This window comes from Balaenoptera physalus (assembly GCF_965194825.1).
Source record: "Balaenoptera physalus genome assembly, chromosome: 2".
Classification (NCBI taxonomy): domain Eukaryota; kingdom Metazoa; phylum Chordata; class Mammalia; order Artiodactyla; family Balaenopteridae; genus Balaenoptera; species Balaenoptera physalus.
Window position 1 is genome coordinate 90811957 of NC_138883.1, and position 26720 is coordinate 90838676.

The window sequence follows — 26720 nt, forward strand, 5'->3', positions numbered from 1 at the left end:
AAGTCTATTTTGTCTGATATGAGAATTTCTACTCCAGCTTTCTTTTGATTTCATTTGCATGGGAATATCTTTTTCCATCCCCTCATTTTCAGTCTGTATGTGTCCCTGGGTCTGAAGTGCATCTCTTGTAAACAGCATATATATGGGTCTTGTTTTAGTATACATTCAGCCAGTCTATGTCTTTTGGTTGGAGCATTTAATCCATTTACATAAAAGGTAGTTATCAATATGTATGTTTCTATTACCATTTTCTTAATTGTTTTGGGTTTGTTATTGTAGGTCTTTTCCTTCTCTTGTGTTTTCTGCCTAGAGAAGTTCCTTTAGCATTTGTTGTAAAGCTGGTTTGGTGGTGCTGAGTTCTCTTAGTTTTTACTTGTCTATAAAGGTTTTAATTTCTCCATTGAATCTGAATCAGATCCTTGCTGGGTAGGGTAATCTTGGTTGTAAACATGGCTCCCTTTCATCACTTTAAATATGTCCTGCCACTCCCTTCTGGCTTGCAGAGTTTCTGCTGAAAGATCATCTGTTAACCTTATGGGGATTCCCTTGTATGTTATTTGTTGCTTTTCCCTTGCTGCTTTTAATATTTTTTCTTTGTATTTAATTTTTGATAACTTGAGTAATATGTGTCTTGGCATGTTTCTACTTGGATTTATCCTGTATGGGACTCTCTGTGCTTTCTGGACTTGTTTGACTATTTCCTTTCCCATATTAAGGAAGTTTTCCAATATAATCTCTTGAAATATTTTCTCAGTCCCTTTCTTTTTCTCTTTTTCTTCTGAGACCCCTATAATTCGAATGTTGGTGCATTTAATGTTGTCCCAGAGGTCTCTGAGACTGTTCTCAATTCTTTTCATTCTTTTTCTTTATTCTGCTCTACAGTAGTTATTTCCACTATTTTATCTTTCAGGTCACTTATCTGTTCTTCTGCCTCAGTTATTCTGCTCTTGATTCCTTCTAGAGAATTTTTAAGTTCATTTATTGTGTTGTTCATCATTGTTTGTTTGCTCTTTAGTTCTTCTAGGTCCTTGTTAAACGTTTCTTGTATTTTCTCCATTCTATTTCCAAGATTTTGGATAATCTTTACTATCATTACTCTGAATTCTTTTTTGGGTAGATTGTCTGTTTCCTCATTTGTTTGGTCTGGTGGGTTTTTACCTTGCTCCTTTATCTGCTGTGTGTTTCTCTGTCTTCTCATTTTGCTTAACTTACTGTGTTTGGGGTCTCCTTTTTGCAGGCTGCAGGTTCGTAGTCCCCGTTGTTTTTGGTGTCTGTCCCCAGTGGCTAAGCTTGGTTCAGTAGGTTGTGTAGGCTCCCTGGTGGAGGGGACTGGTGCCTGTGTTCTGGTGGATGAGGCTGGATCTTCTTTCTGGTGCGCAGGACTGTGTCTGGCGGTGTGTTTTGGGGTGCCTCTGACCTTATTGTGAATTTAGGCAGCCTCTCTGCTAATGGGTTTGGTTGTGTTCCTTTTTTGCTAGTTGTTTGGCATAGGTTGTCCAGCACTGTAGCTTGCTGGTCGTTGAGTGGAGCTGGGTCTTAGTGTTGAGTTGCAGATCTCTGGGAGAGCTTTTGCCGTTTGATATTACATGGAGCTGGAGGTCTCTAGTGGACCAGTGTCCTGAACTTGGCTCTCTCACCTCAGAGGCACAGGCCTGACACTCGGCCAGAGCACCAAGACCCTGTCAGACACATGGCTCAGAAGCAAGGGAGAAAAAAATTAAAAAATAAAATAAAATAAAGTTATTAAAATGAAAAATTAAAAAATTATTTAAAATAAAAAAAATTAAAAAGTAATGAAAAAAGAAAGAAAGAAAGAAGAGAACAAGTTAACCAAAAAACAAATCTGCCAATGACAACAAGTGCTAAGAACTATACAAAAAAAAAAAAGGACGGATAGAACCCTAGGACAAATGGTAAAAGCAAAGCTATACAGACAAAATCACACAAAGAAGCATACACATACACACACACAGAAAGAGAAAAAGGAAAAAAATATATATATCTATATATAAAAAAAAAAGGAAGAGAGCAACCAAATCAATAAACAAATCTACCATTGATAATAAACTCTAAATACTAAACTAAGATAAACGTAAAACCAGAAACAAATTAGATTTGCAGAAAGCAAACCCCAAGTCTACAGTTGCTCCCAAAATCTACTGCCTCAATTTTGGGATGATTCATTGTCTATTCAGGTATTCCAGGGATGCAGGGTACATCAAGTTGATTGTGGAGATTTAATCCACTGCTCCTGAAGCTGGGAGAAATTTCCCTTTCTCTTCTTTGTTCGCACAGCTCCTGGGGTTCAGCTGTGGATTTGGCCCCGCCTCTGAGTGTAGGTTGCCTGAGGGCATCTGTTCCCACCCAGACAGGACGGGGTTAAACTAACAGCTGATTAGGGGGCTCTGGCTCACTCAGGCCAGGGGGAGGGAGGGGTACGGAATTCGGGGTGAGCCTGCAGCGGCAGAGGCCATGTGACGTTGCAACAGCCTGAGGCAAGCCATGTGTTCTCCTGGGGAAGTTGTCCCCGGTTCACGGCACCCTGGCAGTGGCGGGCTGAACAAGCTCCTGGGAGGGGAGGTGTGGTTAGTGACCTGTGCTTGCACACAGCCTTCTTGGTGGCTGCAGCAGCAGCCTTAGCATCTCATGCCCGTCTCTGGTGTCCGTGCTGATAGTCGTGGCTCACGCCCGTCTCTGGAGCTCATTTAGGTGGTGCTCTGAATCCCCTCTCCTCGTGCAACCCGAAACAACAGTCTCTTGCCTCTTAGGCAGTTCCAGACTTTTTCCCGGACTCCCTCCCAGCTAGCTGTGGCGCACTAGCCCCCTTCAGGCTCTGTTCACACAGCCAACCCCAGTCCTCTCCCTGGGATGTGAACTCCGAAGCCCGAGCCTCAGCTCCCAGCCCCCACCCGTCCCGACCAGTGGGTGAGCAGACAAGCCTCTCGGGCTGGTGAGTGCTGGTCAGCAGCGATCCTCTGTGTGGGAATCTCTCTGCTTTTCCCTCTGCACCCTTATTGCTGCGCTCTCCTCCGTGGCTCTGATGCTTCCCCCCTGCTACCCCCCCGTCTCTGCTAGTGAAGGGGCTTCCTAGTGTGTGGAAACCTTTCCTCCTTCACAGCTCCCTCCTAGAGGTGGATGTCCCATCCCTATTCTTTTGTCTCTGTTTTTCCTTTTTTCTTTTGCCTTACCCAGGTACGGTACGTGGAGAGTTTCTTGCCTTTTGGGAAGTCTGAGGTCTTCTGCCAGTGTTCAGTAGGTGTTCTATAGGAGTTGTTCCACATGTAGATGTATTTCTGATGTATTTGTGGGGAGGAAGGTGATCTCCACATCTTACTGCTCCACCATCTTGAAGGTCTCCCTCCACATTAACTTTTAATACAGACTTTTATCTTCCTTTGTCTTAATTGCTATATTTTTATGTACTTATTAATAATCTGTCCTCAGAAACTCTGCCAAAGTGATAAAACATTACATTCAAACACATCAATTAATCTAGCAGATTTTTTTTTTCCTTCCAGATATTCCCTCTAGAGCATTTCAACCTCTAGTTCATTCAGTATTAGTTTCTTTTACCAATCCGATAGTGCTCTCCTGTGTTGGATTCCTTGATTCCTTTTTCTTTATGGAATCCTTTGTTTTTCTGAAACATATCCTCTAGTAGCTTCCTGAGAAAAGATAAATGTTGTAGACAGATAATAACTGCCCCCCCATCCCTGCCAAAGATGTCCACACCCTAATCTCCAGATCCTATGAATATGTTTTCTTATATGGCAGAAGGAACTTTGTGTATGTGATTAAGTTAAGGATCCTGCAATGAGGAAATTGCTGGATTATCTAGGTGGGTCCAACATAATCACAAGCATCCCTGTAGGAGAGAGATAAGAGGTCAGAGAGGGAAGAAGATGCTACACTACTGGCTTTGAGTTTTGAAGAAGGAGCTAAGGAGCAAAGCAATGTAGGGGATTCCTAGTAGCTGGAAAAAGCAAGGAAGCAAATTCTCCCCTAGAGCTTCCAGAAGGAGTACTATAGCTCTGCAGATCCATTTCAGGCTTCTAAACTGCAGGGCTGTGAGATAAGTAAACCTGTGTTGATTTAAGCAACTAAGTTTTTGGTAATTTGTTACAGCAGCGATGTGAAACTAATACAGGGAGAAATGGTGATTTTTTTATTTTTTAAAGTGGCTTGCAGATCTGAAATATACCACGTACTTAATTGATGGGCTGTCTATATTTAAATTTCTAGGTTGAAAGTCATTTTCCAGAAATAATCATATTAGTTCTTATCTTTTTTCCTCTGATTCTTTTCTTTAACATTTTTTATTCTAGTTTCCAGAAGATTTCTTCAGCTATTTTCCCCCTACAAACTTTGTTGAATAATTAATTTATAGCATTATATTTGTACCTTAACTTTCTTTTCTTTCTTACCTCATAAAATGCTGTTTTGGTTTCAGAGATGCATTATCTTATCATATCTCTCTAAGAATCTTAAAGATGTTTTAAAATTTTCCTTCTGTTCCCCGTATTGTCTGTATCCTCTCAGATTTTATTTTGTTATCTGTTTGGATTTCTATTTTTTTATTTTTATCTTTTTTGAAATTTTACAGCTATTCCTTAAATATCTAGTAAGCCTAGGATTTCTGTTCGTATTGAAGAATAAAGATTAAAACAGTGATATAAAGCTCAAGCTCACTGTGTCTTCATAAGAGGATCAGATTTTTCCATTCGGAAATTCTCAAACATCTGTAGAATAAAGGCACTAATGAAGATAAGATCAGAAATCAATGAAATTGAAAACAAATGTGCACTATAGAAAAGCAACAAGGCCAAAATTAGCTCTTTGAAAGGATTAATAAAATTGAAAAGCCTTAGACTGACTAAGTAAAAAGAGAAAACTCAAATAGCAGGAGTGAAAGTGGAAACATCCTACAGATGGTAAAAATAATAAGAGGCTATTAAGAACAAATACTTATGTCAAAGTAATTGACATTTTTTGTTTCCCTTGAAAAACGCAGTTTACCAAACTGATGAAAGAGGAAATAGACAATCTGAATGATTCTATAACAATATTGAGAAATTGCATCTATGTTAGTCTGCTCTAGCTGCCATAACAGAATACCACAGACTTGGTAACTTAAACAACAAAAATTTGTTTTCTCACAGTTGTGGAGGCCTGAAGTCCAAGACCAAGGTGCTGTTCGTGTTGGTTTCTGGTGAGACTTCTCTTTCTGGCTTGTAGATGGCTGCCTTCTCACTGTGTCCTCACATAGCCTTTGTGCATGCATGGAGACAAAGATCCTTCTGGTGTCTCTTCCTCTTCTTATAAGGACAACACTCTTATTGGACTAGGGTCCCATCCTTATGACCTCATTTAAACTTAATTTCCCCCCAAAAGCCCCATCTCCAAACACAGTCACATTGGGGCTTAGGGCTTCAACATAGCACCCAGGAAAAAAAAATAGAGTCTGAAATGAAGACTTCACTGGTTGCACTTAACAACATTAATTATCCAAACTGAAGCACAGAGAAAAAAAGGTTGGAAAAAAAAAAACCAACAGGGGACTTCCTGGTGGTCCAGTGGTTAAGACTGTGACCTTCCAATGCAGGGGGCGTGGGTTTGATGCCTGGTCGGGGAATTAAGATCCTGCATGCCTCACTGCATGGCCTAAGAAGAAAAACCCAACAGACTCAGTGACCTGTAGAACAATCTCAAGCTATCTAACATAGATGCAGTTGGAGTCCCAGAAGGAAAGATGGGCAGAAGAAAAAAACATTTGAATAAATAATAATGGATAATTATCCAAATTGATGAAAACTATAAAAGAACACATTCAGAAATTCAGCAAACCCAAACAGAATTAAGAAAGGAAGGACCAGGGGAAGGGAGGAAAAGGGAGGGAGGGAGGAAAGCAACCCCACTGACTGCTGAAAACCAGTGATAAAGATAATATTTGAAAAACAGCCAGAGGAAAAAGACACATTACATATAGGAGAACAAATATAAAATGATTAGAACATGTTCCCTTCTCCTTTATTTTCTGCAAGATTATGTATAAGATTTGTGTGATTGCTTTCTTAAATCTTGGATATAATATACTTGTGAAGCCATTTGATTCTGGAGTTTTTCTTTGTGAGATTTTTCATTACAAATTCAATTTCTTTAATTGTCATAAGGTATTTACCTTTGGTAGCCACCTAAGAGGAATTAAAATGTATCCACAGACTTGTATGCAATTTTCATAGCAGCTTTTTTCCATAATAGCTCAAATCTTTAAACAAGGCAATGCACACACACACACACAAAATGGAATACTACTCAGCAATAATATGCAGTGATCTTGGATATTTCACAGAAAACTTATGTTGAGCAAAAAAAGCCAGATACAAAAGAGTGCATAATGTTATGATTCCATTCTTACGAAATTCTAGACCAGGCAAAGCTAATTTATAACTAACTAGTCTATAGTTACAGAAAGCAGATCAGTGTTGCCTAACGCCAGTGGTGGGATATTTTTGCGTGGAGTTGTAGGGATCAAAAATAAAGTAGCACAAGGAAACATTTTGGGAGTGATCTAAATATTACACATTTTAATTGTAATGGAGGTTACATGGATGTATGCATTTTTCAAAATTCTTTGAACTGTGACTTAAAATGGTAGTTTTTTATGTAGTAATTACGTAGTAAATTATACCTCAATATAGCTGATTTAAATAGAAAAATCATTTATATTTCTATTTACTAGGAAGAAACAATAGAAAAGGACATGTTAAAAATACATTTGCAGTTTAAACATTTAAAGCATACAATAGGAACAAAAATCATCAAGTATCCTGGGATAAATCTAATGAAAGATTGTCCAAGATCTCTAACAAACAGTACCAAACGGAATTTTAAAAGATCTAAATTAATGGAGAAATATACTATTTTCATGGGTTCAAAGATACAACATTGTAAAGATGTTAGTTACTCAAATTGATCAATATATGTCATCTAATCCTAATCAAAGTTCCAGTAGGTTTTTGCAGAATTTGACAATCTGATTCCTAAAACTTAAAGGGAAATGTAAAAGGATAAAAATAGTGATGAGCAAATCAAAGAGGAAAACAAAGCTGGAGTATGTAAACTATAACATATTAAGATTTAAAATAAAGGTACAGTTATTGAAACTGTATGGCATTGTCAAAAGAACAGAAAATTACACCAAAGGAACAGAACTGAGTGTCCAGAAACAGACCTACATCCTGACATATATAGCCACTTGAATATATGGCTAGGTGGTACTGAAATGTAGCAGGAAACACAATCTTTTAAAGTAATTGGTTCTGGATCAACTGGAAATTCATGTGGAAAAAAAAAAAACCCTCAATTTTTTAACCTCACCTAAAACACAAAAATCAATTCATAGACTTAAATGATCATAGACTTAAATGTGAAAGTAAAGAAGTATGACATTTAGAAGGTAAAATAAAAGACCATCTTTTTACTTTGGGGTAGGTTAAAAATTTCTTAGATAAGATAAAAATGCATAAATAATTGACTTTACTAAAATTAAAGCATCATAATAAAAAGCATTAAAATGGTGCACACTATTTTGTCTTATCTGACAAAGGCTCTACATCATAACAATAAAAAATTAATAAAAATGCCATCAAATCAATATCAATAAAATCAGTTAAAAATACCAACTCCCAAATAAAAATTGAGCAGAAGACTTGAACATTTGCTTCACAGAAGAATATATCCAGATTGCCAACAAGCAGTTGATCAACATCATTTTTCCTCAAGGAAATGCAAATTAAAATCACAAGATACAACTACATGCCCACCAGAATTGCTACATTTAAAAGTATTGACAATACTAAATATACAGTAGTACTAAAGAATACTACATTCTTTAGTAAGAATGTGGAATTACTGGAACATTCATACACTTCTGTTCATAGTGAAAATAAGGACAACCACTTTGGAAAACTACTTGACAATATCTACTAAAGCCGACCCAGCAATCCCACTCCCAGTTCTATATCAAGTATACCAAAAGACATGAAAAAAGCTTTCGTATTATCTTGATTTAATATATACAACATAATTTACACAAATAGAAAAGGACTCAAATGCCCATCAAAAGTAGAATGGATAAATTTTGGTATATGTTATATAATAGAATATTACACAGCAAAGAAAAAGCATTACTACTATATGTTGAAACAACATGGATGAATCTTACAGACACAGTGTCAAGTGAAGGAAGGTAGAAAGTGTACATATTGATTTTTCCATTCAAATGAAGTTCAAAAATAGGTAAAACTTATCTAGAGAGGTAGAAGTAGAATACTGTTTATATTGGGGAGGCAAATGACTGGAAAGGAGTAAGACATTACTCTGGGTTACTAGCAATGTTCTGTATGTTGATTTGTACATTGGTTATAGGGGTGTATAGATTTGTAAAAAAAAAAATTATCAATCCATACACTTAAGAGCTGTGCAGTTTACTGTATGTGTTTTTTACTTTAACAAAAAGATTAAGAAACACAAATTAGTTGCACATATGACTTGGAAAAAACAAGCCATAATTATAACTATTATATTAATATTGGAACTGTAAATGAAGGCATAATTAAAGGTATTTTTTAAAGGAATTGTGATAAAATGGATATAAGAGATAAGGAAGGAGAAGGAAGAGTCTAAGATAATTCAGACTTCAAACCTGGATGATTGTGAAACCTCTATAATTAAAAATAAGAACAAGATTTACTGAGTAAGGACTTGTGTTTCAAGCAATGATCATGAATTGTGTTTTGAAAATACTAGGTTTGAATTTAAAATACCTAAATGTAAAATATTTATGCTCAAGTCTTCTATGAATCTTTAGAATAATGTGTCTTAAAAGTCATTATTATGAATAAAAATCAGTTTTAAACAATCAATTACATAGAATTTTAAAATTCAGACATTAAAGATTACCACAAATCTCATAGCTTTGAATCTCACTCAACACTGATGATACATTAAAGACAATGTAAAGTTATTATAACTGATTTTGGAATTCCTGGGGTAAACTACACGTGAGCATGATATATACTTTTTATATCTGACTGGCCTCAAGTTGGTAGTAATTTGTTAAAGATTTTTGTATCTATGTTCTTGAGGGACATTTGGTCTATAATCCTTTTTTGTAATCTTGTAAGATTCTATTATCAAAGTTATTCTGGCTTTATAAAATGATTTAGGAAGTATTCCCTCTATTTTTGAAAGTTACTATATCATCTTCTTTCAGTTTTGGTAATTTTTTTTTTAAGGATTTGAGCATTTCATTTAGGTTGTCAAATTCATTGACATAAGTTTTCAATTATGTGCCATTTAGTCATTTAATGTGTGCACATTCCCTAATGACATCCCCTTCATCATTCCTGGTATTGATCATTTATATTTTTTTGTTTTTTTAACTTCAGTCTATTAAGGTATCTTTTTTTTTTTATCTTTTAAAAGACCAGATTTCAGTTTGTTGAGTTCTTTATTGGTTTTGTATTTTCATTTCATTGACTAACGCTCATATCTTTTTTATTCGTTTTTCTACTTATTTTTTAATTCTTCTCAGTTTTTTTAGCTTCCTAAGCACTGTGTTTTCTTCTAAGCATAGATTTAGGTGCATCCCACAAATTTTAATACATTGTGTTTTCATTATCTTTCATTATCATTCAGTTAGAAAACTTTCTAATTTTTCTTATTATTTCCTCTTTGAGCTAGAAATGGATTATTTAATATTCAAGGATTTCCTAAATGTCTTTTTGTTGCTATTTTCTATTGTTGTCAAAGAACACACTCTGAATGATTTCAGTTATTTGAAATTTTTGAGACTTGTCTTATGGTACAGCATAGGTCCATCTTGGTGAAGGTTCCATGTTCCATTACTTAAAAAGATTGTGGGACTTCCCTGGTGGCGCAGTGGTTAAGAATTCACCTGCCACAAGAATATACAGTGGAGAAAAGACAGCCTCTTCAATAAGTGGTGCTGGGAAAACTGGACAGCTACATGTAAAAGCATGAAATTAGAACACTCCCTAACACCATACACAAAAATAAACTCAAAATGGATTAAAGACCTAAATGTAAGGCCAGACACTATAAAACTCTTAGAGGAAAACATAGGCAGAACACTCTGACATATATCACAGCAAGATCCTTTTTGACCCACCTCCTAGAGAAATGGAAATAAAAACAAAAATAAACAAATGGGACCTAATGAAACTTCAAAGCTTTTGCACAGCAAAGGAAACCATAAACAAGATGAAAAGACAACCCTCAGAATGGGAGAAGATATTTGCAAATGAAGCAACTGACAAAGGATTAATCTCCAAAATTTACAAGCAGCTCATGCAGCTCAATGTCAAAAAAACAAACAGCCCAATCCAAAAATGGGCAGAAGACCTCAACAGACATTTCTCCAAAGAAGATATACAGATTGCCAACAAACACATGGAAGGATGCTCAACATCATTAATATTAGAGAAATGCAAATCAAAACTACAATGAGATATCATCTCACACTGGTCAGAATGGCCATCATCAAAAAATCTAGAAACAATAAATGCTGGAGAGGGTGTGGAGAAAAGGGAACCCTCTTGCACTGTTGATGGGAATGTAAATTGATACAGCCACTATGGAAAACAGTATGGAGGTTCCTTAAAAAACTAAAAATAGAACTACCATATGACCCAGCAATCCCACTACTGGGCATATACCCTGAGAAAACCATAATTCAAAAAGAGTCATGTACCACAATGTTCATTGTAGCTGTATTTACAATAGCCAGGACATGGAAGCAACCGAAGTGTCCATTGACAGATGAATGGATAAAGAAGATGTGGCACATATATACAATGGAATATTGCTCAGCCATAAAAATAAACGAAATTGAGTTATTCATAGTGAGGTGGATGGACCTGGAGTCTGTCATACAGAGTGAAGTAAGTTAGAAAGAGGAAAAACAAATACCGTATGCTAACACATATGTATGGAATCTAAAAAAAGAAAAAAAAAATGGTCATGAAGAACCTACGGGCAAGACAGGAATAAAGACACAGACCTACTAAAGAATGGACTTGAGGATACGGGGAGGGGGAAGGGTAAGCTGGGACAAAGTGAGAGAGTGGCATGGACATATATACACTACTAAATGTAAAATAGCTAGTGGGAAGCAGCCACATAGTACAGGGAGATCAGCTCGATGCTTTGTGACCACCTAGAGGGGTGGGATAGGGTGGGAGGGAGGGAGACGCAAGAGGGAAGAGATATGGGGATATATGTACATGTATAACAGATTCACTTTGTTATAAAGCAGAAACTAGCACACCATTGTAAAGCCATTATACTCCAATAAAGATGTTAAAAAAAAAAAAAATCTGCTTGCCAATGCAGGGGACATGGGTTCGAGCCCTGGTCCGGGAAGATCCCACATGCCATGGAGCAACTAAGCCCATGTGCCACAACTACTGAGCCCGCGTGCTGCAGCTACTGAAGCCCGTGTGCCCTAGAGCCCATGCTCCGCAACAAGAGAAGCCACCACAATGAGAAGGCCGAGCACCGCAAGGAAGAGTAGCCCCCGCTCACTGCAACTAGAGAAAGCCCACACACAGCAACAAAGTCCCAATGCAGCCAAAAATAAATAAAATAAATTAATTTAAAAAAAAAGATTGTGTATATTCTACAGTTGTGGGGTATAGTTATTCTATAAATGTCAATTAGGTTAAGTTCCTTGATAATGTTGTTCAGATCTTTTATCTCCTTACTGATTTGTGTGTGTGTGTACTTGATTCATTAGTTACTCAAAGAGATTTTAAAACCTATTGCCTATTATACGATCAGACCCCTCAAGATGGCTGGTCTCTTCCTCTTTATATATCCCCTGCTGGACCAGCCCCTTCCCCAGCCAGTTATTATTCTAATCCTTACACCAAAACAGCTCCACCTGCTAGTTTATCAAAGAGAAACATCTGCCCTCATTAACCGGAGGGGCTGTGAAGGACCCTCCTCTGCCGGTTTCCCTGGTAACTGATGAGCCAACCTGATGTTAATTGCCCCTATAAATAGTAGCCTCCTTTTCCCGGAGTAGCAAAGATTGCTGCTGTGTCCTGTCTGCTTTCGGAGGTGAGGTGTGGCTCCAGGCCTTTGGACTTGTAAGATTTCCTGTCTATTAAGCTATTGATGTCTCTGTCGCTGTTTTCAGGTTTTCTTCAGTCTTGGAACTGAGCAATTACAAGGCTTTCAGGCCTGTGAGGTGCAGCCCAACACCTATATTTCCCTTTAGTTTTATCAACTTCTGCTCTTTCTTTTGAAGCTCTCTTATTAGATGCAAATGCATTTGGCATTGGTATGACTTCTTAATGGAGTGACCTTTTATCAGTGTGAAATACCTTATTTATATCTGGTAATACTCCTTGTCTTAAAGTCTACTTTGATATTAATATAGACACAAGTTTTCTTAATGTTTCGTATTTGCATGGTTCTAGAAATCCCCTTCGCTTCTTTTTTAGAATTTGTTTCTCTTTAAATACTCCATGTCTTCATGCACTATAATCCAACCTATATTTTAAAATCTTTAATGTATTTATAATAGCTGTTTTTAAGTCCTTGATGCTAATTACAATCACTGGATTCTCAGTGAATTGGTTTGTATTGACTGCATTTTCTTTTGATTATGGATCCCATTTTCCTTCTTTGTACGTCTTGAAATTATATTGTGTATTAGACATTATGTGGAAAAAATTGTGGAGGCTGAAGTTTTAGTTTTGAGAGCGCAAGCCTTTTTTCTCTCCTTAGTACTTCAAGTGAGAGGCTGATTTTTTTTTTTTTTTTTAAATACTCCTAGATTTGAGTTGGGCTTTAGGGTTGGCTGCAGCTTTAATTAGATTGAGTTAACTTGTGACTAACCCAAATTCCAACCTCCCTCTTCACAGCCACCTGTTATATCTTGTCAATGTTGAGTTGGTACACGTGTGGAATGAAGTTTTAGATATTATTGGTTCACCTATGTACTCAATTCTGTCTGGGCTTCTGGAACCCAAGTACTATAAGAATGTGTTGGCTTACATAAGTTCTGTATCTTTCCAGCTCCTCCTCTTCTACTGCTTTTCTAACAAAACTCGTAAGTAAGACTTGGGGGCCGGAGAAGGGATTGTTTGGTAGAGTCATTTATTCTTTCATTTGGGTATCTTTCAAACACTGGTTCATTCCCCAGCTCATGCTGACTCTTGAGGCCCAGCTGATTTCTCTTCATCTCTTTGAAGTTACTGCCCCATGGCAGGCCAACTCTTCCCTCAGTGTATGCACAGAGCTCACTGTTGGGTAAGGAAGCTGCCACAGCTTTATGCTCACTTATAAAGGAGATGTTCCTCTCTGGATTTCAGGTCATCAAGGATTACAGGGAGGGCGGCTTCATGGGCTTGCAAGCTGTGCAGTTGCATAGGACCTACTGATTAGAAGGACCCTATACTAGGTTTAATAGTCTGATGTTACCACCTTAAAATTCTTATTTTTTGAACAAGGGACTCTGAATTGTCACAAATTATGTAGTCCTGCTTACTGGCATCCACCACTTTTCACTAACCCCATAGAAAAGTAAGATTTTTATTTGGTCTGGGATTTTCATATTGTTACCATGGAAGCATCGGTGTTTTTGCATCCTTCTACATCCTACCAAGGTCATAAGTCTGTTGAATTTATGCCTCAGCTCCTTTTAACTTCCCCCCTAGAGAACTCTGGGATTGTGTATTGAAATTATCTGAAACTTTCCTATGCAAGTTTCACTTCTTCAATTCCTTTTTCTAATTCCCTTTAGTTGAAATGTGGGTGTTTTTAGGGCTTTATACTAGAAGTGGTTTGACAGCCATTACAAAGGGGAAAAAAAGGTAACGTTTAAATTGTTTTAAATCGGCTCCTTTGTATTCTGTGCATTTCAAAATATACTGATAGCTTTCTTCTAGTGAAATTGCTATACTCACTATCCCTGAAGATTATATTGTGAGCATTTTTTTTGTCTCTAAGCATTCTGTGCACGCCATCTCTTATTTCTTACTCTTCTCAATTTGGCTAGGTCTAGAGCCCGTGTTTTCCATAAAATTTCTTGACAGCTCTGTGCATCTTTGCTTCTGTACACTTGTTTTTTATAATGACTGTCACATATGCCCTTTATTTTATTATTGTATTATCTGTTATATATTTACTTATGTTCATCACATATTTTAAACAGTATTAAGACAGTGAAATATTGTATTCAACCTCAAATGTGTAGTTATTTTTGCAAAACATGGTCTTGTGATTTGTAATCTTGATCATTTTATCTATTGATGTGAAATATGTTCTAGTAAATTAAACTATAATACAGTCTTTTCAGACATGTCATCATCAGAGCATTAGGGTATTATATTAGGATATTCTGAATTCCTGTTATTTTTGCCTTCTTCTCACTGGTTTTTCATTCTCTAGAAATGGTTTTATTATTTTTTAAAATACCGACACATTTCTTTGACATTCGTCTACTCATTTATTCATTAATTTATGCACATCACAGTACTTAATTATGCACTGACCATTGGCCAGTCACTACATGAAATTTTGACACTTCAGCAGTGATTACACTACAGTTTTTGTCCTCATAGAGATACAAATCTGCTGTTGTTACCGTAAAGAATCTTTTGGGGGGGCCAAGGAGGGCTTCCTAGAGAAAGCAACTTTTAATTTGATATTTGAAATAAAAGCTAAATAGGCCAAGAACGAATTGGAGGGAGAAGGTTTGGGACAGGGGAGCCTTCCAAGCATAAGGACGAATGTGCACACAGTCTCTAAGGCAAGGAGTAGCAAGATGTCTTGATTAAAATTAATTTGTCTAATGAAAGAATACATTTTCAACTTACAAAGAAACTACTAACAAAAATGGGATTATTACTTACTACACTGAAACATTCAAAGATTTAAATTATTTTCACCAGGTCACTACTGTGCCTTTTAAAATATTTCATCAGTAAGAGGAGAATGTTATTATATTACTGGCTCTGAATTTATTGTAGACACCATCCAAGATAGCCCAAAATATCTTGGAACTCTTGTTGGAATTGGAAATGAGGATATTCAGCAGGATTCACATGGAGCTTTTCTCCAGGAGCAATGTATGAGAGGGAGGCCTTTTACAGAATTTGGTTTGGAGGCTCAGAATTTAAACATTGATCTCTGTCCCTTTTCAAAGTGCAAGGACTTAACAAAAGTGAATATTTAACAATATCTTACAGCTCTGAAAATTATAACTTAAGTCCAGTATCATAATGTACTTAAATAAATTAGGTGTAAGCATCATATAAACAATCTGAATTTATGTTAATGAACAATATTGATTTTACTTCATTAGAAAATGCAAGAACCTCCAAAGAACATTGAAGAATTCTTAAAGCTTCAAAACTTGGTGAGTAGAATATCCTGTTTTATGGGACTTTGATATGTGACTGGTGCACATATCCGTCCTCTTCCTTTAGGAAAAAATAAAAATTCTTTTTGATTGCTTATAGAATTACTTTGTCAATTTAAAAAAGAAATTGTTGAGAGTTTGATTAGAATTACAGTAGGCTTTTGAAATTACTTTTAGAAACTTAGTCCTTTTAAAAAATACATTGTAAAATTATATAATGTTAAAGCTATAAAGACTTTATGTGCCACCCTCATCTATCTACCTCCTTAAATGTAATTTTTTATATTTCAAAATTACCAATATGTTTTTTTCTGATTATGACTAAGATAGTCATTTTAGAAAATTAAAAGAAAGAGATAAGCACTGAAAAGGATAAGCATCCTAATTTTATCATTTACAGATTAATCACATATATCTCACTATTTAAAGTAGGGAAATCATAATCTAATCAAGCTGGTAGAATTTCAAGATACTTTATTCACCTCATACTGTAATTCAGTATCTTGGACAAGAATTGTGATATCTCAAGTCTGGCATAAAGGCTACCTTTTCATAAACCTTTGTGCATATTGTAAAATCTGTTCAAATTCATTTCCATTTTAGCCTCTCCCCACTTTTCCCAAATTCATTTGCATTTTAGCCTCTCCCCGCTTTCCCAGTGTCCCTAACGATAGCAACTGATGACCCATAACGTAAGGACTATGTTTTCAAATCTGGCTGTCATTCTAATTTGACAGTGTTTGTCTCCAGGGAGTATATCTTGTGATCATATCTTATTCTTCTGAGATCTTTGTATTTTTGACACATCCAGATTTTAATGCTGGAAAACTTCCCCAGGTGGTTATGTGTTTTGTTTAAGATGTATGTTTATAGGATTTGGGAGAGGGCACTTATGTATCTAAGAAATATTCTCTTTTTCCAAAATGGCAGGGGCACCTAGATCCTGCTGGGAAACTTCTCCAGCATTAAAAGCTGGGTATTAATCAGGTACCTGTTATCATTAGAGAATACAGTGGGTTTAGGAAGCTTTTAAAGGAAGAAAAATGGAAGTAGAATAGACCAACACAGGTTTAAAATTTCTGATCTGCAGACTTCAGATTTATTCCCATTTAAGCTAAATTCTCAGAATATCTTACCCAAATTCCTCTTAAAGAGTTTCATCCTATGAAAGTTCCTGCTATTTCAGAAAGCATTCTCTTATTCACAAACCTTTAATTGTGTCAGCTATATTTCTTTGTTTTGGTATTAAACAATTTTATTAAAAGATAAACTTAGATTTGCAAATATTAATGTTGTGGTTCCCCTTTCCTTCCCTTCATTTCCCTTTCTTTTCTTCCCTTTCCTTGTTCTCCTTCCCTTCCTGAACAATGTAGTCCTAAGGCCATTTGGTGGCCAAAACAAGGCAGCACCCACATTGGCAGGGGGAGGAGAATGTTCTGTGGTCACCCAGAGCAGCCTTTCTGAACTCAGCCACCGTGGGGGATGGTATCCATGTGATACCACAGGTGTCGAGGTCCAAGGGGGTGAGGATGGTGTTCACATGTGGCCTCGGGTGGGGAGGTAGTTCAGGAAATGTGGAGGTAGGCTATGGCCTGCTATGAGAAGTCAGAGCCTAAGCAGGATGAGAGGGGCATCTACATAGTGAAGAGTCTGGCAATGGATAGGAGAGATGGGCTACCTGAAAGGATTGATCAAATACGTACATATATTTAAGATAATGGCAGCTAGGTTTTTCACTGTTGGAGATGGTAATCATAATATGGAAAGAGAGAAAACTAGAATGTTTGGAACTGGAATTAGAGTTAGCAGTATGAACTTGTGGTTTTAATTACATAGACTGAGGAACTGTTGTAGACTGAAGGGGACTAAAGACATATGATGCTTAAACACAATGTGTGATACTGAACTAGAGCCTTTTGCTATAAAGAGCATTATTGATTTAGTTGATGAAAGGAGTAAACTCAGAGAATTAGATAGGAACAATGTAACAATGCCAATTTCCTTATTCTGAGGGTTTGTTTTCAGAAAATAAATGCTAAAGTATTCAAGGATGATGGGGTCATCAGTCAAGTAAGCAACTTATTTTCAGATGATAAAAAAGGGTTTTGTAAAGCATCTGAAACTTCTAAAGTTTATGTTTTTTTTCACAAATTAAAAAAATGCATTTAATAAAAAATAATGCTATAGAATAAAGCCTCAATTTCAGGTCATTGATTTTTTAACTCTTCTATTTAAATTCATTTTAAAAAATGATTTAAGTTGTATTGTCCCATTTTTTGCAGGATCATTGGCCAAAGGAAATCCATTTTGGGGATAATGATAAATTGTTATGTACTCTGAAGAAAATAAAAGAAGACAGTTCATTTACTTCAATTTATACACATCTGTGGGGAAATGTCCCGCGAGTACATGATGCAGCCATGGCCATGGAGTCAAGATTAGCAGAGTGTTCAATTCTTCTGAAAAACCATGTCTCTGAAATATTTGAGTGGAACAGAATAACTTCCAGGACAAGTAAACCTTATTTTTTATATGCGTAAAGTAATTGTCACTTGTGTGTGTGTCTATCCCTGTGTGTGTGTATTCTCATAAAGAATGAAATCCTAAGATATAAAATATCAAAACATAAACATAAATTTATTCAATTTTAAAACCTCTTCATTTGAAAATGGTCCAATTTGGATTTTTAGTTGAAAATGAACATTTGGATTCAAAGAAAGTGTTGCTAGGATAAAGCCTAAAACAGTTCTGACCTTTGAGCTGGAGCAGAGGTAACCAAATATCAGGGAAACAGGGTTGCATCAACTAATATTGTTACCAGAGACAAGCAAGTCAGCAAGAGTCAGGAGATAAAAAAAAGTTAGACCTACAACCCAAAGTAAAAGGAGTGAGACTTGAACTATATGAGCTAAGTTAACCTGTAGGAAGTACCTAGCATTCACTATTGGATAACTGCAGACTGAGTTAAAAGCGTATCTGTAAGTAATGACAATTCTTACTACTTTTCATTATTTATATAACCTTTACCTAGTTGTGTTTATTAACACTTTCACAATAGTTTTAGATACTAATGGTGATTCTTATTTTATTCTTTATTTAACGGGCAAACTTGTAAGTCTTTTTTTTTTTTAACATCTTTATTGGGGTATTATTGCTTTACAATGTTGTGTTGGTTTCTGCTGTAAAACAAAGTGAATCAGCTATGTGCATACGTATATCCTCATATACCCGCCCTCTTGCATCTCCCTCCCACCCCTCTAGGTGGTCGCAAAGCACCGAGCCGATCTCCCTGTACCATGCAGCTGCTTCCCACTAGCTATCTATTTTATGTTTGGTAGTGTATATAAGTCCATGCCACTCTTTCACCTCGTCCCAGCTTATCCTTCCCCCTCCCTGTGTCCTCAACTCCATCCTCTACATCTGCTTCTTTATGCCTGTGTGCCCCTAGGTTCATCAGAACCACTTTTTTTCTTTTTTTTTAGAGTCCATATATATGTGTTAGCATACCGTATTTGCTTTTCCCTTTCTACCTTACTTCACTCTGTATGACACACTCTAGGTCCATCCACCTCACTACAGATAACGCAATTTCGTTTCTTTTTATGGCTGAGTAATATTCCATTGTATATATGTGCCACATCTTCTTTATCCATTCATCTGTCGATGGACACTTAGGTTGCTTCCATGTCCTGACTATTGTAAATAGAGCTGCAATGAACATTGTGGTACATGTCTCTTTTCGAATTACGGTTTTCTCAGGGTATATGCCCAGTAGTGAGATTGCTGGGTCATATGGTAGTTCTGTTTTTAGTTTTTAAAGGAACCTCCATACTGTTCTCCATAGTGGCTGTATCAATTTACATTCGCACCAACAGTGCAAGAGGGTTCCCATTTCTCCACACCCTCTCCAGCTTTTATTGTTTGTAGATTTTTTGATGATGGCCATTCTGACCATTGTGAGGCAATACCTCATTGTAGGTTTGATTTTCATTTCTCTAATGATTAGTGATGTTGAGCATCCTTTCATGTGTTTGTTGGCAATCTGTATATCTTCTCTGGAGAAATGTCTATTTAGATCTTCTGCCCATTTTTGGATTGGGTTGCTTGTTTTTTTTGATATTGAGCTGCATGAGCTGTTTGTGTATTTTGGAGATTAATCCTTTGTCAGTTGCTTCGTTTGCAAATATTTTCTCCCATTCTGAGGGTTGTCTTTTCATCTTGTTTATGGTTTCCTTTGCTGTGCAAAATCTTTTAAGTTTTATTAGGTCCCATTTGTTTATTTTTGTTTTTATTTCCATTTCTCTAGGAGGTGGATCAAAAAGGATCTTGCTGTGATTTATGTCATAGAGTGTTCTGCCTATGTTTTCCTCTAAGAGTTTTGTAGTGTCTGGCCTTACATTTAGGTCTTTAATCCACTTTGAGTTTATTTTTGTATGTGGTGTTAGGAAGTGTTCTAATTTCATTCTTTTACATGTAGCTGTCCCGTTTTCCCAGCACCACTTACTGAAGAGGCTGTCTTTTGTCCATTGTATATTCTTGCCTGCTTTATCAAAGATAAACCCACGTACATACGGTCACCTTATCTCTAGGCTTTCTATCCTGTTCCATTGATCTATATTTCTGTTTTTGTGCCAGTACCATACTGTCTTGATTACTGTAGCTTTGCAGTATAGTCTGAAATCAGGGAGCCTGATTCCTCCAGCTCCGTTTTTTTTCCCTCAAGACTGCTTTGGCTATTCGGGGCCTTTTGTGTTTCCATACAAATTGTGAAATTTTTGGTTCTATTTCTGTGATAAATGCCATTGGTAGTTTGATAGGGATTGCATTGAAACTGTAGATTGCTTTGGGTAGTATAGTCATTTCCACAATGTTGATTCTTCCAATCCAAGAATATGGTATATCTCTCCATCTGTTTGTATCATCTTTAATTTCTCTCATCAGTGTCTTATAGTTTTCTGGATACAGGTCTTTTGTCTCCTTAGGTAGGTTTATTCCTAGATATTTTATTCTTTTTGTTGCAATGGTAAATGGAAGTGTTTCCTTAATTTCTCTTTCAGATTTTTCATCATTAGTGTATAGGAATGCAAGAGATTTCTGTGCATTAATTCTGTATCCTGCTACTATACCAAACTCATTGATTAGCTCTAGTAGTTTTCTGATAGCAGCTTTAGGATTCTCTAAGTATAGTATCATGTCATCTGCAAACAGTGACAGTTTTACTTCTTTTCCAATTTGGATTCCTTTTATTTCTTTTTCTTCTCTGATTGGCTAAAACTTCCAAAACTATGTTGAATAATAGCAGTGGGAGTGGCCAACCTTGTCTTGTTCCTGATCTTAATGGAAATGGTTTCAGTTTTTCACCATTGAGAATGATGTAGGCTATGGGTTTGTCATATATGGCCTTTATTATGTTGAGTTAGGTTCCCTCTATGCCTACTTTGTTCAGGGTTTTCTTTTTTTTATCGTAAATTGGTGCTGAATTTTTTCAGAAACGTTTTCTGCATCTATTGAGATGATCATACGGTTTTTATCCTTCAATTTGTTAATCTGGTGTATCACATTGATTGATTTTAGTATATTGAAGAATCCTTGCATTTCTGGGATAAAGCCCACTTGATCGTGGTGTATGATCCTTTTAATGTGCTGTTGGATTCTGTTTGCTAGTATTTTGTTGAAGATTTTTGCATCTATATTCATCAGTGATATCGGCCTGTAGATTTCTTTTTTTGTGATATCTTTCTCTGGTTTTGGATTCGCGGTGATGGTCGCCTCATAGAATGAGTTTGGGAATGTTCCTCCCTCTGCTATATTTTGGAAGAGTTTGAGATGGATAGGTGTTAGCTCTTCTCTAAATGTTTGATAGAGTTCACCTGTGAAGCCATGTGGTCCTGGGCTTTTGTTTATTGGAAGATTTTTAATCACAGTCTCAATTTCAGTGCTTGTGATTGGTCTGTTTATATTTTCTATTTCTTCCTGGTTCAGTCTCAGAAGGTTTTGCTTTTCTAAGAATTTGTCCATTTCTTCCAGGTTGTCCATTTTATTGGCATATAGTTGATTGTAGTAATCTCTCATGATCCTTTGCATTTCTGCAGTGTCAGTTGTTACTTCTCCTTTTTCATTTCTAATCCTGTTGATTTGAGTCTTCTCCCTTTTTTTCTTGATGAGTCTGGCTAATGGTTTATCAATTTTGTTTATCTTCTCAAAGAACCAGCTTTTAGTTTTTTTGATCTTTGCTATTGTTTCCTTCATTTCTTTTTCATTTATTTCTGATCTGATCTTTATGATTTCTTTCCTTCTGCTAACTTTAGGGTTTTTTTGTTCTTCTTTCTCTAATAGCTTTAGGTGTAAGGATAGGTTGTTTTTTTGAGATTTTCCTTGTTTCTGGAGGTAGGATTGTATTTCTATAAACTTCCCTCTTAGAACTGCTTTTGCTGCATTCCATAGGTTTTGGGTCGTCATGTTTTCATTGTCATTTGTTTCTAGGTATTTTTAAATTTCTCCTTTGATTTCTTCAGTTATCTCTTGGTTATTTAGTAGTGTATTGTTAAGCCTCCATGTGTTTGTATTTTTTACAGTTTTTTTTCCTGTAATTGATATCTAGTTTCATAGCATTGTGGTTAGAAAAGGTGCTTGATATGATTTCAATTTTTTTGAATTTACCAAGCTTTGATTTGTGACCCAAGATATGATCTCTCTTGGAGAATGTTCCATGAGCACTTGAGAAGAAAGTGTATTCTGTTGTTTTTGGATGGAATGTCCTATAAATATCAATTAATTCCATCTTGTCTAATGTGTCATTTAAAGCTTGTGTTTCCTTATTTATTTTCATTTTGGATGATCTGTCCATTGGTGCAAGTGGGGTGTTAAAGTCCCCTACTGTGATTGTGTTACTGTCGATTTCCTCTTATATGGCTGTTAGTATTTGCCTTATGTATTGAGGAGCTCCTCTTTTGGGTGCATAAATATTTACAATTGTTATATCTTCTTCTTGGATTGATCCCTTGATCATTATGTAGTGTTCTTCTTTGTCTCTTGTAATAGTCTTTGTTTTAAAGTCTATTTTGTCTGATATGAGAATTTCTACTCCAGCTTTCTTTTGATTTCCATTTGCAAAGAATATCTTTTTCCCTCCCCTCACTTTCAGTCTGTGTGTGTCCCTAGGTCTGAAGTGGGTCTCTTGTAGACAGCATTTATACAGGTCTTGTTTTTGTATCCATTCAGTCAGTCTATGTCTTTTGGTTGGAGCATTAAACCATTTACATTTAAGGTAGTTATCAATATGTATGTTCCTATTACCATTTTCTTAATTGTTTTGGGTTTGTTATTGTAGGTCTTTTCCTTCTCTTGGGTTTCTTGCCTAGGGAAGTTCCATTAGCATTTCTTGTAAAGCTGGTTTGGTGGTGCTGAATTCTCTTAACTTTTGCTGGTCTGTAAAGGTTTTAATTTCTCCATCAAATCTGAATGAGCTCCTTGCTGGGTCGAGTAATCTTGGTTGTAGGTTTTTCCCTTTCATCACTTTAAATATATCCTGCCACTCTCCTCTGGCTTGCAGAGTTTCTGCTGAAAAGTCAGCTGTTAACCTCATGGGGATTCCCTTGTATATTATTAGTTGTTTTTCCCTTGCTGCTTTTAATATTTTTTCTTTGTATTTAATTTTCGATAGTTTGATTAACATGTGTCTTGGTGTGTTTCTCCTTGGATTTATCCTGTATGGGACTCTCTGCGCTTCCTGTATGGGACTCTCTGTGCTCCTGGACTTGATTGACTATTTCCTTTCCCATGTTAGGGAAGTTTTCGACTATAATCTCTTCAAATATTTTCTCAGTCCCTTTCTTTTTCTCTTCTTCTTCTGGGACCCCTATAATTCGAATGTTGGTGCATTTAATGTTGTCCCAGAGGTCTCTGAGAGTGTCCTCATTTCTTTTCATTCTTTTTTCTTTATTCTACTCAGTGGTAGTTATTTCCACTATTTTATCTTCCAGGTCACTTATTTGTTCTTCTGCCTCAGTTATTCTGCTATTGATTCCTTCTAGAGGATTTTTAAGTTCATTTATTGTGTTGTTCATCATTGTTTGTTTGCTCTTTAGTTCTTCTAGGTCCTTGTTAATCGTTTCTTGTATTTTCTCCATTTTATTTCCAAGATTTTGGATCATCTTTACTATCATTACTCTGAATTCTTTCAGGTAGACTGCCTATTTCCTCGTCATTTGTTTGGTCTGGTGGGTTTTTACTTTGCTCCTTCATCTGCTGTGTTTCTCTGTCTTCTCATTTTGTTTAACTTACTGTGTTTGGGGTCTCCTCTTCACAGGCTGCAGGTTCGTTGTTCCTGTTGTTTTTGGTGTCTTCTCTCAGTGGGTGAGGTTGGTTCAGTGGCTTGTGTAGGCTTCCTGGTAGAGGGGACTGGTGCCTGTGTTCTGGTGGGTGGGGCAGGATCTTGTCTTTCTGGTAGGCAGGACCACATCCGGTGGTGTGTTTTGGGGTGTCTGTGACCTTATTATGATTTTAGGCAGCCTCTCTGCTAATTGGTGGGGTTGTGTTCCTGTCTTGCTAGTTGTTTGGCATGGGGCCTCCAGCACTGGAGCTTGCTGGCCACTGGGTGGAGCTGGGTCTTAGCGTTGAGCTGGAGATCTCTGGGAGAGCCCTCACCAATTTATATTACATGGGGCCCAGAGGTCTCTGTTGGTCCAGTGTCCTGAACTCGGCTCTCCCATCTCAGAGGCTCAGGCCTTCCATCAGGCCGCAGCACCAAGACCTTGTCAGCCACATGGCTCCAAAGTGACCTCTCTGTGATGCTCCCGAGGTTATAGTCATAGAGCTTTGTCAAAATGATAATCACCTGTGATAAGAGGGTGCCCTTGGCTCCTGTGGCATCTCTGAGGTGCACAGTAAGGTTGGTTCTTTGAGTTGGAAAGACTGAAAACTGGATTAAACTGGCCGCTGCAGGAAGCACTCCTGCTGCCTAGATGAAGAAGCTTTGCTCCTCATATATGTCTTAAGAATGATATTGGTTGTACTTATAAAGTATTTTCTGTGTATTAAATAAATATAATAGTTATATTATTTAGCTATTTAATATCCTTTTTTTGGACCTTGAGTTTTCAAAATCTGAGAATGTGTTTAAATACAATACTATTAAACTCACTACTGTTACAATTTTCTTATTGAAATTTTTTTTTTTTTTGACTGCGTTGGGTCTTTGTTGCTGTGTGTGAGCTTTCTCTAGTTGCGGTGAATGGGGGCTACTCTTTGTTGCATCGCAGTGGCTTCTCTTGTTGCGGAACGTGGGCTCTAGGCATGCAGCCTTCAGTAGTTGTGGCATGCAGGCTCAGTAGTTGTGGCATGCAGGCTCAATAGTTGTGGCTTGCAGGCTCCAGAGCGCAAGCTCAGTAGTTGTGCCACATGGGCTTAGCTGCTCTGCGGCATGTGGGATCCTCTTGGACCAGGGCTCTAAACTGTGTCCCCTGCATTGGCAGGCAGATTCTCAAGCACTGTGCCACCAGGGAAATCCCTTATTGAATTTTTAATTATTTTAATTTTAAAAAATATTTTTGAAATTATACAAGCTACATATATATAGTTGTGTGTGTCTATGTAAACATACAGGGAGAGGGAGAGCACATGTGTATGCTTTTAAAAAATAATTTTCTATATATTCATTGTCCTCAATGTGTAAATATCAGAGCTTGGACTCAAGTCTAGGTTATCTGACTTCAAAGCCCCCCATAGTCTTTCACTGGGCCATGCTCTAAAGTACTGTACTGTATTGAATATAAGGTGACAGTGAAACAACCAAATGTAAGTGGCTGAGCTGTTTGAAAAACATGGGCTTGTTCAGTAGTAAAGGATTAAGGTAAAACTTTGGATATAGGAATAAGTACTAAAGATATATTAGTTGGAGTGTGACATTTCTAAATAGCAAAAGGAAACATATAATTATTCAACTAAGACTGTGTGTGTCTAGCATTATGGTTGTCAAAATAGTTGATCTCATTGAATGGTTTTATATATAATCTACTTAAAGTATTTAAATTTTTTCAATTTTAAAGGCTATTTATATATTTATATGTTGTGAATTCTCATTTTTTTTAAAGGTTCTCATGGAAAATTGGAACAATATAAGGCATTTCTAAGGAATTACCGTAAGGAAAAGAAGATAATGGTATTGTATTTGTTTTCATCTTCCTTAAAAAATTATATTTTCACAGAAAATATAATCACTATAATTTCATAGATAAGTACTAATAACATTAAAAAATTTCCTTTTAGTCTTTTGTCATCTGTCTATCCCTGTGTTTTTAAAATATTTGGACTCATATTTTTCTTTACACACTCAGTATGAGTGTTGGCATTTTCACATCACTACAAGTTATTTGAAGACTTATATTTCATCCTCTGGTTATTTAAAAATTTATAACATCTTAGGGATACAGGTCCTATATCAGTCATTTTCCTTTAGGAAAAAAATAAGTTATTTTTACTGCCTGTAGAATTACTTTGTTAATTTTTTTAAAAAATCTCTTTGAGAGTTTCATTAGAATTATATTTTGAATTATTTTGAGAAACTTAGTCCTTTTCAAAAATACATTCTCAAATTAAAGCTATGAAGACTTTAAGTGCTACCACTTGTCCATCCACCTCCTTAAATGTTTTTTAAATTTCAAAATTACTTTTTATGTTTTTTTCCTGATTATGACTAAGGTAGTCATTTTAGAAAATTAAAACAGATAAGCACTAAAAAGGCAAGCATCTTAATTTTATCATTTATAAATAAATTACATATATCTCACTATTGTCATTTTCATTGTTCTTTAACAATTTTTTAGAAAATTCAAATTAAACTGTATTTCTAATTCATTAAATGTTTTATGGAATTTTCATCATTAAATATCATTCTACATCATTTCAAAAATAAACTAATATAATAGCCCTTTTGTTGGACGTTTAGGTTAGTTTTCATTATTCATTATTATTTACAAAGGTGCTGTGAACATATTTGGAGCTAAAAATTGTGCTTATGCATGATTATTTTCTTAATATAAATTTCAGAAGTGGAACCACATGGGAAAAATGTGAAAAGCTAAGTGTTTTGATACATACTGCCAAAATGTTTTCTAGAAAGGTGACATCAATTTGTATTCATAACAATAGAGTTTGTGATTGATCCCTTACCCATCCCCTTGTCAATATTTAATATTATATTTTTTAATGTTTGCAAATTGATAGGCATAAATGTTATCAGTTGCATACATTTCACTAATGAAGTTGA

General features: G+C 36.2%; 1 protein-coding gene across 9 annotated transcripts in view; it reads left to right on the forward strand.

Moving 5' to 3' along the window:
* Positions 1-26720, forward strand: part of FAM227B (family with sequence similarity 227 member B) — a 263560-nt gene that overhangs the window by 6202 nt on the left and 230638 nt on the right. For 6 of the 9 annotated variants that reach the window (XM_082453039.1, XM_082453032.1, XM_082453038.1 and 3 more), the window contains exons 2-4: positions 15398-15451; positions 17737-17968; positions 25546-25613. In XM_082453039.1, the coding sequence (XP_082309165.1) occupies positions 15401-15451; positions 17737-17968; positions 25546-25613 (351 nt within the window). In that variant the 5' untranslated portion in view covers positions 15398-15400. Of the gene's footprint in view, positions 1-5159; positions 5210-11182; positions 13905-15397; positions 15452-17736; positions 17969-25545; positions 25614-26720 lie in introns of those variants that run through there. The other 3 variants (XM_082453033.1, XM_082453034.1, XM_082453036.1) reach the window with 2 other exon arrangements.